The sequence below is a fragment of the Monodelphis domestica genome, chromosome 1 (assembly GCF_027887165.1).
Source record: "Monodelphis domestica isolate mMonDom1 chromosome 1, mMonDom1.pri, whole genome shotgun sequence".
NCBI lineage: Eukaryota > Metazoa > Chordata > Mammalia > Didelphimorphia > Didelphidae > Monodelphis > Monodelphis domestica.
This window is the reverse complement of record NC_077227.1, coordinates 286,196,729-286,216,119: the sequence shown is the minus strand read 5'-3', so window position 1 is coordinate 286,216,119 and position 19,391 is coordinate 286,196,729. Positions and strand designations below refer to the sequence as shown.

At 35.5% G+C, this 19,391-nt stretch overlaps 1 protein-coding gene across 3 annotated transcripts in view; it reads left to right on the top strand.

The window, feature by feature from the left end:
* The first annotated feature begins 363 nt into the window (after positions 1 to 363).
* Positions 364 to 19,391, top strand: part of GEMIN2 (gem nuclear organelle associated protein 2) — a 20,910-nt gene continuing 1,882 nt past the window's right edge. Inside the window, exons 1-9 of one of the 3 annotated variants that reach the window (XM_001379091.5) lie at positions 364 to 834; positions 1,197 to 1,281; positions 3,642 to 3,731; positions 4,225 to 4,284; positions 6,156 to 6,269; positions 8,771 to 8,815; positions 10,725 to 10,793; positions 16,224 to 16,334; positions 18,983 to 19,041. In XM_001379091.5, the coding sequence (XP_001379128.2) occupies positions 713 to 834; positions 1,197 to 1,281; positions 3,642 to 3,731; positions 4,225 to 4,284; positions 6,156 to 6,269; positions 8,771 to 8,815; positions 10,725 to 10,793; positions 16,224 to 16,334; positions 18,983 to 19,041 (755 nt within the window). In that variant the 5' untranslated portion in view covers positions 364 to 712. Of the gene's footprint in view, positions 835 to 1,196; positions 1,282 to 3,641; positions 3,732 to 4,224; positions 4,285 to 6,155; positions 6,270 to 8,749; positions 8,816 to 10,724; positions 10,794 to 16,223; positions 16,335 to 18,982; positions 19,042 to 19,391 lie in introns of all 3 variants that reach the window. The other 2 variants (XM_056810997.1, XM_016428287.2) reach the window with 2 other exon arrangements.

Sequence of the window (19,391 nt, the reverse complement as noted above, 5' to 3'; positions counted from 1 at the left end):
GATATAAAAATGTATATATTGATATAATGACCTGCTCATATATAATGACCAGCTCAGCATGAACCTAAAAATTACATCCCCAAGACTAATGATATTTAGGACAGCAGATTGATATAGTTTTTTTAAGGTACAGCTGAACAGAGCACTAGGTTCAAGTCAAGAAGACTCATCCCAAGCTTAAATCTGACCTCATACTTACTAGCTGTGTGACCCTGGGCAAGTCACTTAACCCTGTTTGCCTCAGTTTCTTCATCTGTAAAATGAGCTAGGGAAGGAAATAGCAAAGCACTCCAGGATGTTTGCCAAGAAAACCCCAAATGGGGAAATGAGTTGTTAGACTTGACTGAAACGACTCAACATTTTAGGCAGTACCCCCTCACTCTGAAGAGGGCAGTGGCTAGCCTCTGGCACCAAGCTCTAGCTTCCCTTCCTAGGAGAAAGGTGGGCAGGGGAAGGCTCAGAAGACTGAAGTCTTCAAGCACTGTAAGCTCCCCTTTAAACTCTATTAAACATAGTGACCGATGGAATCTGTACACGAACAGCGGGCTACCTAAGACCCGTCCTTCTGCAGGCGAGCTGGAAAAGGAGAGGAGGAAGGGAGGGAGCTCAAACAACTCACTATGCGCATGCTCGAGACCTGTGGCTCGCGCATGTGCAGGGCCTGGTGCTTATCCCGCGGCTCAGCTGGGCGGAATCCCCCCGGGTCGAGACGATGGAGTCGGCGGTGGAAGAACTGATGCCCCGCCTCTTACCAGTGGAGCCCTGCGACTTGGCAGAAGACTTCGACCCCTCCGTGCCGCCTCGGACGCCCCAGGAATACCTGAAACGGGTCCAGTGAGTGGCTTGGCTCTGAGCCTTAGGCTCAAACGTTCCCCCTCCCCCCTCAGGATCAGGGCGTGGGTGGAATCGCCCATGGGCCCGTTCCCCCTTGCTTGCCCGCCTGGCCGCAACTACGTGGCTGGGGCAGCGCGTGGGGGCGGGGGCGCCACGTCCAAACCCTGGGGGCACTTCCTTCCTCTGGGAGGGAGCCTCCGCTGCCTTGGGACGGGTCGGGGGTCCAGCCTCGCGGAGCTGGGTATGCAGCCGAGCAAACTCTCCCGAGACCTCCTCGTCTAATTAAAAATGCAAATAAGGAAACATTCCTGAAACTAATAATAAAATAAAAAAGTCTCATTTTTTAAAAAATTCATTTGTAGGCTTGAAGCTGCACAGTGTCCAGATGTTGTGGTGGCACACATTGACCCAAAGAAGTTGAAAAGGAAGCAAACTGTGAATGTTTCAGTGAGTTTTATATGTGTAATTAAGCATTTTTTTCTGTAATGGAAATGTCTCCCTTTAAAAATGCACAATTGAAACATTAGACCCCTTGTCTTTGTTCTTTTTAAAGACTACAAAATTCTCAGGTCTGAGACTATTTTTTTTAAGTATTTCAGAAACCATAATTCATCCTCGTGGTTGAGGATAATACCACCTTTGAAGTCTACTATGGAAGTGTATTAGGCTTAGTCAAGAGGATGTAGAACAAGAGTCAGAAGTCAAATTAAGTATTTACCAACCCTGTACCAGGCATTGTGCTAACTGCTGGAACTACAAAGAAAGGCAAAAACAGTCCCTTATTGTCAGGGAGCTCATAGAATTTGATCAACAAAGATATTTGGTTATATAGCCTCTATTTAACAGTATGTCATATTATAGTACTGTCATTTTATTAGCAACAGACCTCCAGGTATCTTAAGCTAAACTCTTTTTACTTTAAAATAAATTTTGGTTTTTTTTCTAAATAATTGTTTCATGTTCCACAACTATATGTGTGTATTTTAATCCAATATAAAGTTTTCATTTCTTTTCAAAAGGTAGTAGTCTAGCTAGAGAATTAGCATGCTGGTCTACCTTTTAAATGGAGGGGATTTCATTTCAAGTAATTTTCTAACTGATTGTGTGAACTATTTCTATGCTCTGTCAATGTAATAAACTAATAAGTTTTATGGGAGAAGGGGAGGACCCAAACCTATTATTTCATTATTGTTGGGAATTCTTGGGTGAAGAATCCTCCTTATGAATATAGGTATGCAGCTCTTTAAATCTGTAGTCTAAGAAAGTTCTAGGGACAGTGAGAAGAACCTAGCTCCTAGTCACAAAGCCTGGATGTGTCTGAGGTAGGGCTTGAGCCCAGATTTTCCTGATGACAAGGCCAGCTCTCTTTTGACCAAACTATCCTATAAATTTACATCTTACTAAGTAGAATATTAACACTTAAAGTAATTTTCAAGCTGTTGGATTAAATTCAGGGCATTTATTATTAAGACTAGAGATTTTAGAAATGAAGAACCGTATTACTTCTCTAGCACTTATGTAGTTTAGACTATTTCTCTGTTTCAAAGTGAACTCGTAAATATGTCATTCTGTTCTTTTCTAATCTTTTCTGCCATTTGAGGGACTTCTGCCATTTTTAAGTGCCTCTTAATATATCCAGACACAAGCTATTATTCAAAGATTAGCCTAGCCAGGTTTGCTTATCACAAGAGTTGAGGACCAAATGTTTTTTCCAAAGGTTTGAGTTTTGGGGGGTTTGGGGGGTGGAGGTCGGTTTAGTTTTGGGTTTGACCACAACTAATCAGACAGTTTATAAAGTAAGACATAAGAGTTTAGCATAGTTGGTAACTTAACAGATTCTTGAAATATAGAAGCATAAATATTACTTAGTCATTCTAGTATAAGAGTACGTCATTTGAAAGCCAGGATTTAAATCTTAGCTTGGCCCCTTACTACATGCCTAACCTTGGAGACACCATCCCTAAGCCTTTCCGGCCCTCAGTTTCCTCATCTGTAAAATGTGACTTGTACTAGATTACCTCTGAAATCCCTTCTAACTCTCCATTTATGATCCTATATTATTCTTAATTTTTCCTATATATGTATGTATATACGTATATATCTGTTTGTATATGTGTGTGTGTATGTATATATACATACAAATATCTTTTCCTTCTTTCTACAAACATGCCCCTGGCTCCTCCATCCTTAATCTTCATTTGATTCTGCCATCCATATTAGCTACCTTTCCTCTCCTTTATGCATTAAACTCTTTAAGGAAGTCATCACATTCAATTCCTCTGCTTTCTTTTCACCCTTTTCCCTTCTACAGTCTAGCTTCAGACTGTATTGGTTGTTTGACACTGTCCTCACCAAAGTTATGAATGATCTCTGAATTGTCAAGTTTAATGTCATTTTCTTGACCATTTTCACCTCTCTGAAGCATCGACACAATCAATCATCTTTTCTTAAAGGATACTGTCTCCTCAAGGTTTTCATGACACTGCTCTCTCCTGCTTCTATCTAAATATTTCCTACCCCTTAACCCTACTAGTCCTTTCCCCTCTCAAGTTACCTTCCATATACACATTGTATATGTCTTGTATGTTTGTAGTTATTTACATGTTGATTCTCTCATTAGAATCTATGCTACTTAAAGGCAGGAACTATTTTCTTACCTTTCTTTGTATCACTAAGCACTTAGCACAACCCCTAGCACATGATAAACACACCTAATAAATACTTGTTGACTGACTATGTAATGTTCTTGAAGTCATCAGAATCTTGTTATAACATTATTAGTGTAACATTTTGGGGCTGTTTTCTAGCTTTCAGGATGCCAGCCTGCTCCTGAAGGATATTCTCCAACACTTAAATGGCAACAACAGCAAGTAGCACAATTTTCAACTATTCGCCAGGTAATTATAAATTGCCCAAGTAAACCCTACCTTAACATTTATTTCTTTATAATCTATTAGAAAAATAGGATTCATTATTTTTAAATATAAAGGTCATTATTTCATTTATAAATAAGATATTAAATTGTTATAGTATTAGTTGCTATTTCACAGTAAAAGATATACTTCCTTGGCTCTTTTGGGAAGCAAATTTTACTACCAATTGGTCCTCTGTCAAATTGCCTTGGATTTACTTATCTGCATATTGTGCCTCCCAATAAAATATAAACTTTTTGACAACAAAAACTGCTTTTCATTTTTATTTACCCATAGCTAAGCCCAGTGGCTTATCCACAGTACACATCTAACAAATACTTACTGAATTTACTTACTAATGTTTCTGGAATATTTTAATTTTTTATTATATGCAATCATTTCCCTCATAAACAAATATCCTATTTGACTAACATTAAATAAATTAAAACACAAAATTTAAATCTCTTTTCTTTCTTAGAGTGTGAACAAACACAAAAATCACTGGAAATCACAACATTTGGATAGCAATGTCACCATGGTATGTGAGTGAGTATTCACTTATAATAAGTTCATTTGTACTTATTACTAACCTTGAACAAGAATTCTTTTTTTTTAATATATTTTATTTGATCATTTCCAAGCATTATTCGTTAAAGACATAGATCATTTTCTTTTCTTCCCCCCCACACCCCATAGCCGACACGTAAATCCACTGGGCATTAGATGTTTTCTTGATTTGAACCCATTGCCATGTTGTTAGTATGTGCATTAGAGTGTTCATTTAGAGTCTCTCCTCTGTCATGTCCCCTCAACCGCAGTATTCAGGCAGTTGCTTTTCCTCGGTGTTTCCACTCCCATAGTTTATCCTTTGCTTATGAATAGTGTTTTTTTCTCCTGGATCCCTGCAAATTGTTCAGGGACATTACACCGCCATTAATGGAGACGTCCATTACGTTCGATTATACCACAGTGTATTAGTCTCTGTGTACAATGTTCTCCTGGTTCTGCTCCTCTCGCTCTGCATCACTTCCTGGAGGTCGTTCCAGTTTCCATGGAACTCCTCCACTTTATTATTCCTTTTAGCACAATAGTATTCCATCACCAACATATACCACAATTTGCTCAGCCATTCCCCAATTGATGGGCATCCCCTCGTTTTCCAGTTTTTGGCCACCACAAAGAGCGCAGCTATGAATATTTTTGTACAAGTCTTTTTGTCCATTATCTCTTTGGGGTAGAACAAGAATTCATTTTTACAAAATTTTCACCATTTTCTCTGTCCATAACTGCAAGTATCAGTAATGTGAAAAAAAGAAAGAATTAATGATATGGTGTAGTATTTTAATCCACAGAATTGTTTTGTTTTATTTTATTTTATTGGCCTGACCCTTTAAATCTTTAAATCTTGAGGTTGATAGGTCTTTCCTTTTATTTATAGAATCTTAGTCTGGCAATATTTGAGATGTGAAATATGTCTTCAACATTTATAGAGAGCTTGAAATGAGCTTTCTTGGGTTTTCTTATTGAGTGAGTTTTTTAAAATTTCAATAAAAGTACCATAAATAAGAACCAGGTGTACTATCATTGCCCTGCTAGTACCTTTATGAAGCTTAGCATTGTAAGGGGTGAATTTAGGGTTGAGACTGACTATAAATTTACTTGTTCTCCAGGGATTTAATTTCTAAATCCCAATAAAAATACTCATCAGTTTGGGAATTTTATAGTCATTTAATTAATATAGAGGGAAAGAATTAAGAAGAGAGAGGGAAAAGGGTATAAGATTTCTCCGGCCTTGTCTGAGCCAAGGGGAGTTCAGAGACCTTCCAGCCACAAGGCCTCCTCTGAGTTGAGGGGTTTCCTAGGAGGATGGCATTTTAGGAAAAGGTAAAGGGGGGAAAAAAGGAATCAGCCTAAACTCTGAGAGAGCTCATGGAAGACGCCTCACCTTATCCACACCAAGACGCCAAAATGCTGCCACGGACCAAACCGCTAGTCAAACCCAACGTCTCCAAGAGAGAGACTCTGAGCTCAATTCCTCCGCTGCAAAAAAGAGAGAGAGCCACCTCTCTGTGAAAAACGGTCAGAGAGAGGAAGTGACGTGAAATATATAGACTTTTTTTTTTAACATATCCTATCAACCTAAACAGGAATCCAATTCTATTTAGTACATGCCTTACATTCGTAGAGAGATCAAATAAAAAAACAAGTTTAAGAAGCTTCAGTGGAGGAAATTTAGGCATCAGCATCTCAGTTTGGGTATAAGAAATGAGTTTGTGATAAATTTTCAAACTATTGTACAATAAAGTCTGTTTTATCTTATAAATTTCCAAAGGCTTTCCAAATTTCCTGATTTGGAATTTCCAAAGTGCCAGTAACTTAATAAAAGTAAACTTTTTCCACGTCTTTCAGCCAAAATGCGAAGATGAAGAAGGCTGGAAAAAATTTTGTCTGGGGGAAAGATTATATGCTGAAATGTCTATTGCAACAACTACAGGTGAAAATCCAGGAATAGACTATGTGCAGGTAGGTGATGTGTTTAAGATGGCAAAATCATGATGACCCTTATATCTGTTTTATTTTATTTTCTAAGTAAGAATACTCTTTAAAAAAAAAATTAAGAAGTTACAGATAAGCTGTTTCAGGGGATCATGAAACAGCTATGTGGGTTAATTGGCTAGAGCATTGGGGCCTGCAGTCAGAAAGATCTGAGTTCAAATCTAGCCTCAGATACTTACTAGTTTCAAGACCTTGTACAAATAACTTAACCTCTGTTTGCCTCAGTTTATAACAGCACCTACCTCCCAGGATGGCTATGAGTATCAAGTGAAATAATACTTGTTAAGCACTTAGCATAGTACCTTAGAATCAGAATTACAAAAGAACCCTTAAAGGCCATCTTGCCCAAAGTAATCCATGACTGTTTTAGAATAATTCTTGGTGAGATGTTGTAGTTCTGACTTGCCTTTATAGGTTTGGGTAGATTCAAGTTATTAGAAATCTAAGGAGTATGAAAGATGAAATGACTGAGGAAACAAAAGTTTGCTCTTCTGAACAAATCAATCTATTAAGCAATACATACTAACTAACTACATAACAAATTGGGACCAGTTGTCTTCTTCAGCTTAAGCCTGGAATCCAAATACAAGGGAGGAAGGTAAAGCCAATTAAAAGGAAATAATGCAACATTAGGTAATCTGATTTCTAATCGAATTTTCGAAAGATTAGAGATTTTCCCAAGTTTGGAGGGAAAGAATAGGTACCATTCCCTAAATTCAAAAAAAGTGTCTTATCTACTCCCACCTCACAACTATGTGTGAACAATCAAAAGAACATGAAAAGAATAAATAATTATTCAGTATAGGACCAGTTTTCAGATAAGGTATATGAGTTACTTGAGCTGTACAGTTATGATCATCTTGCATCAATCTTGGAATCTGACTGGGGTTTTGGTCAGCATAACTTAGGTATTTTAGGGTCTCTAAACAATAGGTACAGGTGGTTCAGTTTCCCAGTCATGTAGGGCTAGGTTCAAACATTGCAATAAAGTTTTCTCCCAATTCTCACAATTGAATAGCTTTCCCACAAGACAGAAAAATGGAACTAGATCCATTATTGAATAGAAAATAAGCTGGCTGTGGAATTGTTTCACAAGATCAAGTCGTGGTTCATTTGATTCCCACAATTAAATACTTGCTGTCCTAATTGCCGTCTCAGTTCCCTCAGGAGCAACATTTTAGATGACTGACAAGTTAACAAATAAATGGGAATACCTTCTCTGGGCCAAGCACTGTAATAAATACCAAAAAAAGTAAAAATCTTTCCTTTTTTCCCTAAAAGCTAAAATATACTTAGGGCTTAACACAGGAGAAACAATTAGAAAAAGGTTATGGTATAAAATCATTGTGACAAAATATTTATGCTTATTTGAAAAGATAAAGTAGATGAAACCAAGCTATTGACTGCTGAAAATATATATTTGATAAAACAAGACAGGAAATTTTTTTTTCACATTTAATCATTTTAATGTTAACATCTCAGACATTATTAACTTTTCCAGAGCAGTTGCATATCTTTTATCTAACACGAGTGCATGGAGATCAGACAAATTGCTATATATCTTCATATCACAAATTAAGAAACTGATACATAGCAAGATCATGACTTGCCCAGGATCATAGAGCAAGTTATTGGTAAAACCATGGCTAGATCCTGTATTTATTGATTTGCAATCTAACGTTCTTTCCATTTTGGGTTGGATTGCCATGGTCAACCTACTAGTGATGACCCTCTGTGCTTATTAAAGCTAGTCCTTCAATAAAAAACTTAACACATTTAAAAACTGTTATATTTTTATGTAGTTATTTACTACACTGCACAATAATAAAACACTAACTTAAGAAAAAAACACTTAGTTTTCTATAACTAATCCATTATAATTTTTGTTATATCCCATCAGGATTGACAAGTCTCTAATGTATGCATTTCTTCATAAAGTTTAGCTTTATTTGAAGATTTCTTAATAGAATAGAATCTAATCCACTTATAGAATTTTGTTGAGAGAAGTACTTTGTAAATCCAACTTGTATAAAGCTATGCTGTAAGCCATCTTTGATTATAAAATATAAATGTTGGGTAGTAAAAATAAAAAGGAAAAAAGTAAGCACCTGATGCAAAATAAAGATATCACAGTTGTTCTTAGTACAAGTCTTTTTTTTTTTAATTTTACTGAACAGTTCAAATTCAGAAATACTGTTTTTCAAAAAATATTCCATTTTTGTCCCTATTTACATGTGCTACAATTTTTGTTGACTAGAAAGATATTGTATTTTTAAACAAATGTTTAATTTTTGAGGTCATTGTTTTTTCATGCATCACTAATATTCTCATGCATGTTCTAATAGTCTAAAAACCAATAGAATTAATTTTACATTTTTCTTTTTGTGTATAGAAAGTTCCCCATTTAAAATAATGAACATTTTCTATTATTATTAATCATATTTTAGTACTGTATTTCTTTTTTACAGATTGGTTTTCCTCCCTTGCTTAGTATTGTTAGCAGGATGAATCAGGTAAAACTCAATTTAAGAGAAAATATGTTTACAATAAAGTGTGTATTTGCATGTGTGTAAATATGTGTGTGTGTGTGTGTGTGTGTGTGTGTGTGTATAATACTGGGTGAAAACATAGTTCAATTAAATTTTACCTCTATGATTTAGAATTAAGTCATAGACATAAAGACTTAGAATTAAGCATTAAATATATAATAATAAATTCTAAAATGAGGCAGTATGATATAGACAGCTGATCTTAGAGTCAGGAAAAGACCAAGATTCAAGTCCTGCCTCTAACACATCAGTAGCTATGTGACCTTGGGTAAGTCATTTAACCCTCTCAATGCTCAAGGCAATTTTTAAGACTATAAGTTGCAAAATTGTCTATATGAGTAAAGGGAGTTTCCTTACCTGGGGTTTTCCTTCTCCAGTAACACCTCATGCCCAGACCAAATTAAATAAAATTCACAAGAGCGTGTGTGTGTGTGTGTGTGTGTGTGTGTGTGTGTGTCTATGAATTGAATTTCATTTATAATTGATAGTTTCTATATGAATAAAGGAAAAAATGGATACTTTGGGCTCAAATCCTTCATAAACTGTTGTTAACTTATTTAATTGCTCTGAGCCATAGCCAATAAGAATTTAATACTTATTTTTCTTTGTCTATTACTATTAGATACTGTAAGGAGGAAGAGAAATTGAAAAAAAGGAAATAAAATATTCTATGAAATGTAATTTCATTTATTTATACTTTCTGGCTATGTAACCATGAGCAAGTCACTTAACTGCAGTTGCTTAGCTATTACTTTTCTTCTGCGCTGGAACCAATAAAATATCTTTAACTTTTTTTGTTAGTTTAATTTAAAATTTACTAATAGTGCTCAGGAAACTCAAGACCAAATGCTTTTTTGCAAATGATAGTTTTAAACATTGATATATTAATGGTTAAAGTAATAATAATAGCTAATGTAGAGTGCTTCAAGTTTTGCAAATAACTTTATAAGTGTTATCTCATTTTATCCTTACAACAACCCTGGGAGCTAGGTGTTGTTGTTATCTCCATTTTACAGAGAAGGAAATTAAGGCAGAGGTTAAGTGACTTGCCCAGTGTCATACAACTAGTGAGTGTCTGAGACTGGATTTGAGATCAGGTATTTCTGTCTACAGGGCCAGCGCTATCCACTTTGCTACCTAGTTACCTCAAAAAGCTCCAGCTCCATACATATTACAGAGATTTACTTCCCTGTTGATGTTTATTCCTTGATAGTAGACTCATATCCAAGTGCTGTTCATATCATTCCAGTCTTGTAAAAAATGTTCAAAAAAATTATATTAGTAGGTGTCACAAAGCATTATATTCTCTTCTTAAATCCTTTTATCTTTCACTTAGAATCAATATTAAATATTGGGCCCAAGGCAGAACAGTAAGAGCTAGCTAAGCAACTGAGGTTAAAATGACTTGCTCAGGGTCATACAGCCAGAAAATATATATAAATACATTAAAAAAAAAACATTTTCAATAGTTTTTAATGAATTCTAGCATTTGTATCTTTGTATACCAATGAAACTTTCATCATAAAATTTTGATCAACTTGAAGTAATTAGTAAATGTAAGGTATTTATTCAAGTTTCTTTTTCCTTCCCTCCTCTCCCTTCAGACATACCTATATTCATCCTTACTGAATGCGAGATTTAAGCCTAAGTAATAGTTGGAACAAGGAGTATATCATTGACTAATTCTCTTGAGCCTAGTTCTCATGGCAACCACCTAATCCAAACTAATTATAGTACAGATGCTATCTTCCTGTGAAATGCATAAAGAATACATATTCCACATAAAAATGCTTTTAACAACTGTATGAAACTTATATGCTAAAAATGTCTTGGATAATCTTTCTTCACTAATAAAATTTCTTATTTTTAAAAGGCAACAATAACTAGTGTCCTAGAGTACCTGATTAACTGGTTTGGAGAAAAAGACTTTACTCCTGAATTGGTATTATTTTTTTTCCTACTTTCATAGTGTAGATCAAACCTTATGTCTTTATGTTGTTATAATGTCTGTGCACCCACTATGAGTGTAAAGTAACTTGGGTAATTTAAAAATAGAACATGTCTAAATGAATTGTCATTCCTCAAAATATTTTCAAATGACACTATATTGTTTTTAAACATTTCTAGAGCTCCTCTTATAGAATTGCTTTTACAGCCACTCTATTAAAGGTATACAAGAGCCAATTTTTAAAAATTATGCCTTGTTTTTGACTACAATACAATAGATATCTACCTTATTCATCTCAGTAGACTTTGAATGACTTTGAGTTGTTTATAAAAATTAAAGAAAACATCAAAGAAAAGAGGTTTAGCCAAGGCCCACAGCTTTAGAGCTATAAGAGCTCTCAGATCATTTAATCAAATCCCCTTGATTTATAGATGAAAATATTAAAACCCAGAGAGGTGAATGACTTGCCCAATGTCACACAGATGACAAATGAAACAGCTAGGATTTAAACCCAGTTTCATTGACTCCAAATCCAATATTTTTTCCAGTGTTACCTTTAAGGTTTTACCATAAGAGACTGACTTATCTAGTACACCCCATACTTGAATGAGAAGTCCTACAGTGTGCCCACAAGATGCCTTTCTAGTGAGATGGAATCCACTACATAACAGAGGAGTAATGTCAATGGAAAAGATACTGGTTCTGGAGTCAGAAGACCTGGGTGGAAATCCTACCTCTAAACCTTCCACTTGTGTGGCTGAGCACTTTCCCCTGAGCTTCAGGAGGTTGCTGAGTGATAGTAGTAAAGAGAGTCTGGCTTGATTCCCCATCTAGGACCAGTTATTTGAGGAGTTTGAGAGAAATGCAGCTAGTACTGGAAAGACTAGGAAGGGAGGAATAGTGCCTTTAATTGTTAAAATAGCCTTTTCTCAATTCGTATTCTTTTTTTCCTTTCTGCAACATTTGATACAATTGACTCAGAAGAATCATTAGACTCCAGCTCATCCTCCACACAGTTTACAAGTTGATTTCCCCAAAGCTCAGATCTGATCTTGTCACCCACCTCCCATTTCCCTTTCTATGTGCTCAGTACTCTGTTCTGTAATTCCATTCTGGTTTTCCTCCTACCTATTCGACTTCTCAGTCTCCCTTTACCAAAACATCATCCACCAAGGGACATTCCAAGCCACTGCCCTGGACCTTCTCTTTTATCTTGATGCTCTTACTTGATGGCCTTATTTATATTCACATAGACCCCCACTATGTGTTTAGTTATCATATCTGTACAGATAACTTCCAGATCTATATATCCAGTTCCTAGTCTTCTACACTCCAGACCCACATCACTGTGTACAGAACATTTTAAATTGGATATCTTAAATAAATTCAATGGATCCAGACTTGAACTCATTTATCTTCCCTGCTTCCCTGGCCCCTAAACTCTCACCCCTTCTAACCTTTCCTCTTTCTGTTCTAGACACCAACACTTTTCTAGTCATCCAAGATTTTAAATGAAATCTGGGACATCAGTGTAAGAACTAAAGAGGAGCATTGTATTGAAGCACATGTTAGATATGAGCAGGCTGCAACATGTTACCAATAAAGAACTCTTAGTAAGGAAAGGAGTAAAGGATATTGTCAAAGAACTGTAATAACAGAAAGAGATTGGTTATTCACATGACAAAAGTGAAAGATCCCAAGTGGCCAGCCAAAGTGTTCTATTATCCCCTTGTTATGTTTAGGTGAAAGCAAGAGAGACCTCCACTACAGTGGGTGGATCCCCTGTGGCAAATTTTTGAGTCTGTGGATGAGAGTCACGGGATGGGTTGTAGTTTACAGCAATATTTATGAGCTTAAAGATGCATCTGAACATTTATTCTTTCAAGACCATAAGATTTTCTTTTCTCAGTTTTATTGCATAGTTATAGGGTACATACATATTTAAGTTGGTAAAATACAGAGAAAAGATGTACCTTTACTGTTATGGGCTATTTGGGATTAGTAAAAATGCTTTATGGTTTTCCCATTTATATACTTCAACCTAATAGGGAACCTTCTCAGGTTCTAATTTCTAGGTACAACAAAAGGCTGTTAAAATTTTTCTTTCTTCGGTTTCTCTTGATTTCTGTAAATATGATAATAGTATAACTGAGTTATATGAAGTTTCTGCTCATAGATCCTGATTGCTTTCAAAGATCACTTCTCAGCCTTTTGACTAAGATCAAGTGTAGTAGCTGATTGCTTTCCAAAATGCCTGAACCAATTCAAACATCAGTAGAGCAGAGGCTCAAACATGGAGCCCACAGTAGTCCACTTGAACCAAATTAAAATATAATTGGGAAAACATTTAACAAGATAAAATATAATCAATGTTAATTTGGGGTTTTCTAAGTCAATATTTGGCTTGCAGGGATTCTTATATTTGTTTAGTAGCCTTTGCTTCTATTTGAGTTTGACATCACTGTCCCAGAGGATCTGTTTTCCATAGCTCCTCTAATGTTTGTCATCTTTACATGATTCCCCCCTGTAATAAAACATCCACTACGGAAATTTCATCTAATGGTATGTAGAGTGTCTCAGTGTTTGCTCTTTGAAGCTCAATTTCATTTTGTCACCAGGCTCATTTTATAGATGAGGATACTGAGGCTCAAGCGGTTTGTCCAGTGTTAAAAGCCAGGGTTCAAACCTGAAGTCTGTAACTCCATTCTACTATAATATTTTACCTCTCAATCCAGTGGTAAGAAAGCTTTATTGGAGTCATAATATGAGTTTAAATCCTGGCTTTGCCACCTACTAGCAGTGTGACCCTGGATAAGTCATTTAAATCTCTCCCAGTCTCAAATTTCCTCTTGCATAAAATGAGGTGAGGGGACTAGATGATGATAATGTTAGCTAATATTTGTGTGTACTGAGGTTGGCAAAGCAATTTACATATGTATTTCCTTTGATTTCACAACAACCCTATGAAGTGCTATTATTATCATCCCCAGTTTGCAGATAAAGAAACTAAGGCTGAGAGGTTATGTGACTTTCCCAGATCACACAGCTAGTAAATTTCTGAGGCTGAATTTGAACTCAGGCTTTCCTCATTCCCAGTCCAGCAATATACTGTTAAACCAGTCTTGTTCCAGATGACTTCTGTGGTGCTTTCCAGTTCTGGATCTATGACCTTCCCCTCATTATCTTCAAATTTGTGGGTATCTTTACAATAGGGAATACATGTAATTATATCTCAAAAACTAATAACTAATTTGTGCTTTGGCTGAGTACAAAATAGGAGTCAGGGTATGATTACATTTTATTAATAAGCCCAACAAAACCTTCATTATTATTTCTGACTGTTTTTACATATTTAGTGTTGCTATTCACTTTTATTTAAATAGTTTTTTATGGTTTTTTTTAAGTCACAACCTGCCTCTGACACTAGCTGTTCCTTTGGACCTGTTTTCTCATCTGTAAAATGAGAAGATTGGACTCAATAGCCCTCAGGTTACTTCCCCAAATCTAAACCTGAAGTCTGAATAGTATACTAAAAAATAATAATAATAAAAAACAGATATCACCTTGCCAACAAAGTCCATATACTTAGTTTTGTGTATGTATTACTACAAGAGTTGGACTATAAGGAAAGCTGAATGCTGCAGAATCATCACTTTTGAATTTGGTGCTGGAGAAGATTTTTGAGAGTCCCTTAGACAGCAAAGAGATCAAATCAGTCAAAACTTAAAAAATTGATTCAGACTATTCACTAAAAGATCAAATGCTGAAGCTTAAATAGTTTGGCCACATATGGAGAGGCTAGGACTCATTGGAAAAGATCCTGATGTTGAGAAAGATAGAAGGCGAAAGGAAAAGGGAACAGCAGAAAATGAGATGGATAATTAGTGTTATAGAAACAACAAACATCAACTTAGACAGACTTTGAGAGATGACAGGGAAGGACCTGGTGTCCTCTAGTCCATGAGGTCACAAAGAGTCAGTCATGCCTAAACAGCAAACCATATAGACATTTTACTTGAGAATCTGCTTTTGTGGTATGGCCAGATTCTTGTTCACTTCAAGCTCACTTGTATTCTGTGGTGGTGTTTTCAAAACATTCACGGGATAAAGTTAATGTTTCTTAGATTAATGTTGCAATAACTAATAATTTGAACAAATTTGTTCAAATTTTGTGCTAATGGTTGCATGATACAGCATAGAATATGACATATCCAAGGAAATTTTATGAAAAGGTACCAAAACATTAATTCATGGATAACACATTCCCATCTTAGACACAGGGATCAGTTAACTCAGAATTTTTCTACAGATAACAAAGGAAAACAGTCTAACATATGCATGTGTTCTGATGGGTTTCCCTACCTTAGGAAATAAAGGCTTCCTGTATTAGCATTCCCTGTTGAGATCTGGTTAGCTGTCTCATAAACCATCTCTTTAGGTTTTATTCACAAGGCAACATATTATATATAATCCAGTGATGTCAAATTCAGATAGAAAAAGGGCTACTAAACAGTACATAAGAATCCCTGTGGGCCATACATTGACTTAAAAAACTGTACATTAATGCTATCTTTTATTGTACATTTTGTTCATATTTAGATATTTAATTTCTCAGTTACATTGTGATCTGGCTCAGGTTACTTGAGAGTATTATGGGCCACATGTGACACCTCTATTTTATTTGGTAGCAATCCTGCCTTAGAGCCGGGACAATGTAGATTCAAGTCCTACCTCTGAATAGGTATATGACCCCAGGAAGGTCACTCAATTTCTCAGTGCTGGAGGCAACTAAGTCTTTAAGTTACTAATAAGGTCTCAGTCTGTATTGGTAGAGGGAATTTCCTCTCTTGGGAGTTGTTTAAATCAGTGAAATTACAGATCCGGGTTTTCTCTTATGATTTTATTTGTAACAAAGAATATTTGTGTTGTTAGTATTATCAGAAAGTTCATTTTGGAAGACACCTTAGAGAAAATCTAAAGCAGCCCTTTCTCTCCATCCCCCTTGCACCACATTTTGCAGATGAGGAAACCAAGGTTCAAGGATGTTGTGATTTACTAAATTCGGGACTTTTGACCTCTTAATTTTTTTTTGTTAGACCATAACTCATTTATAACAGGTTGTACATAGTGAATTTAAACCCAGGTTTGCCCTCTCTTCCCCTCATTTTATAAATGATGAAACTGAGTTCAAGGAGGTTGTGGCTCATGCAAGATTACACTGCCAATAAGTGGCAGTTAGGATTTAAACTCAAATATCCTGACTCCAAGGCCAGCACTTTTATTCAAAGTGCCATAGAAAATAGATCCCCTGAAGAAGGCAGTGAAAGAACTATTTGATAAGACCTTATAGAAAATATTTTATTAAAGTGCTTATTTACATATATACAAATATGCACATACATAACTGATTTTTAATTCCTCCAGGGAAGATGGCTTTATGCTTTGTTAGCTTGCCTTGAAAAACCATTACTGCCTGAAGCTCATTCATTAATTAGGCAACTTGCAAGAAGGTGCGCGGAAGTAAGATTCTTAGTGGTAAGTTGCAACTTTTTATTTCAAATATCTTAAATTTATGTAATGCTTTAGTTTCCAAAGCATATTTGATGCATTTTATATTATCAGAAAAACACTTCAGTACCCTAAGATGGTGATGGAAGGTTTGAATGAAAAAAAAAAATTTGAAGACTGCACTAAATCATATGGGAACTTTTCCTAATTCAGAATGTCACTGACCTAGCTATTTCATTGTTTTGTGAATAATCAAACATCTTTGACAAGTATAAAAATCTTACAGTGTCAAGCTTCCAGCATTTATATTTTAGCCTTGCCCTTCATCACTATAAATCAAATATCCCTGGTCTGCCTTTTTTAGAAGAAAATCTTGTGAAATCTCTTATGTACTCTCTCAATTATCATACCATATAAGTTAGGACAAACCTTTCTTATTTCTCTCTCTTAGACTTACAGGGACTTCTGGTTTAGGTTTTCAGTTTTTAGGATTATGAAGCTTCCTCAACTGATCTCCACAATGTAGGTGACACTAGTTGTTAGGATGCAAGTTTTAAGTTTTTTCTCCTGAGCAAAAGGCTAAAAAAAAAAAAAGATCTTCACTTTCAACTCTTCCAGCCTAGAACTACTTTTATCAGCAAGGAGATTTCCTTGAGGATCCTTATTAAAACAAGGTGTTGAATCCCAGCTTTTGGGACAAAAATCCACTATTTCATAAAAACTGCTGGGAAAATTTGAGGACAGTATGGGAAAGATTAGATTTAGATCAACACCTCACACCCTACACCAAGATAAATTCAAAATGGGTGAATGACTTGAACATAAAGAAAGAAACTATAAGAAAATTAGGTGAACACAGAATAGCATACATGTCAGGCCTTTGGGAAGGGAAAGACTTCAAAACCAAGCAAGACTTAGAAAGAGTTACAAAATGCAAAACAAATAATCTGGAATACATCAAATTAAAAAGTTTTTGTACAAACAAAATCAATGTAGCCAAAATCAGAAGGATAGCAACAAATTGGGAAACAATCTTCATAAAAACCTCTGACAAAGGTTTAATTACTCAAATTTACAAAGAACTAAATCAATTGTACAAAAAATCAAGCCATTCTCCAATTGATAAATGGGCAAGGGACATGAACAGGCAGTTCTCAGCCAAAGAAATCAAAACTATTAATAAGCACATGAAAAAGTGCTCTACATCTCTTACAATCAGAGAGATGCAAATCAAAACAACTCTGAGGTATCACCTCACACCTAGCAGATTGGCTATCATGACAGTTATGGAAAGTAATGAATGCTGGAGGGGATGTGGCAAAGTAGAGACACTAATTCATTGCTGGTGGAGTTGTGAATTGATCCAGCCATTCTGGAGGGCAATTTGGAACTATGCCCAAAGGGTGATAAAAGACTGTCTGCCCTTTGATCCAGCTATAGCACTGTTGGGTTTGTACCCCAAAGAGATAATAAGGAAAAAGACTTGTACAAGAATATTCATAGCTGCACTCTTTGTGGTGGCCAAAAATTGGAAAACGAAGGGATGCCCATCAATTGGGGAATGGCTAAACAAATTGTGGTATATGTTGGTGATGGAATACTATTGTGCTAAAAGGAATAATAAAGTGGAGGAATTCCATGGAGACTGGAAAGACCTCCAAGAAGTGATGCAGAGCGAAAGGAGCAGAACCAGGAAAACATTGTACACAGAGACTGATACATTGTGGTACAATCGAAGGTGATGGACTTCTCCATTAGTGGCAGTGCAATGTCCCTGAACAATCTGCAGGGATCTAAAAAAATACTACCCACAAGCAGAGGATAAACTGTGGGAGTAAAAACACTGATGAAAAGCAACTGCTTGACTACAGGGGTTGAGGGGATATTACTGAGGAGAGACTCTAAATGAACACTCTAATGCAAATACCAACAACAGGGAAATGGGTTCGAGTCAAGAACACATGTGATAACCAGTGGAATCGTGCGTCGGCTATGGGAGAGGGAAAGGTGGTGGGAGGGGGGGCGGGGAGGAAAAGAAAATGATCTTTGTTTCCAGTGAATAATGTTTGGAAATGACCAAATAAAATAATCAAGAAAAAAATAGTTTCTTTCTGGTTGCATCTGCCAAGGGTTTAACATCTATTTTTACAATGTTTTCTTGGTAGTTCCAATTTTCTGCCTTTGATTCTCACCATGAAAATGGCTGTACTTCTATGTACAGGTACTGAATGTTTTTGGACTATATGTCAAATAACATAGCAAAATATATTGTTCATAATTTTAGCAGATGCCAGTTGTTTTGTTGTCATTAGTCTGCTAGTAAGACTTTTGATATCAAAATCAAATGACTTTAAATTTCAAGTCTAAATATACTATCTCTATTTTCAAAAACATTTGAATTATGATTGTTATTTTAATCCCTCTTTTTGTTATTAGGTATATTTTCTGGATTTGCAAAAATTAAAGAATTTTTTATTGTTTTAAAGACTTCCAAAAAAAAAACAAGGTGTTGATTCAGCAATATTATACTTTCCATTTGAGGATTTTCTGCTATTCTAAAATAGTATAAATAATAAATTCTTCAACAAAAGTTCTTTTTTTTTGTATTTTTAAAGGAAATTTGGTGGAACTAAAAAAACAAATAAAACATATTTTTATATTCCTCCCTTTTCTAGGAGAGTAAAGAAGATGAGCGAGTACCTGCTTTGAATCTATTGATCTGTTTGGTGAGCAGGTATAATAAAACCTTTTTATTTTTTACTTTGTATTTTATAGTAAGTGCTTACAAATAACTTTTATGTGTGTTTGTACACACAAAATACATACTAGATGTGGTTTGGTTTTGGTTTTTTAAAAAACTGTTTTGACCTATGTGACCATTATTAAAAAACTCAACTGTTGAGAATTGTTAGTAAACCAGGGAATCATAAAATGGCATGCTTCCTTTATACTTTCTTAGCAAACATTTTGAGTTTCAAAAAAGGAAATATATTTTAATCAGATGTCAACTTGAAAGTTTAGAAGGCATGCTTATTTTTTAGAGTTAGAAATTATTCTAGTCCTTTATTTATTTATTTATTAAAC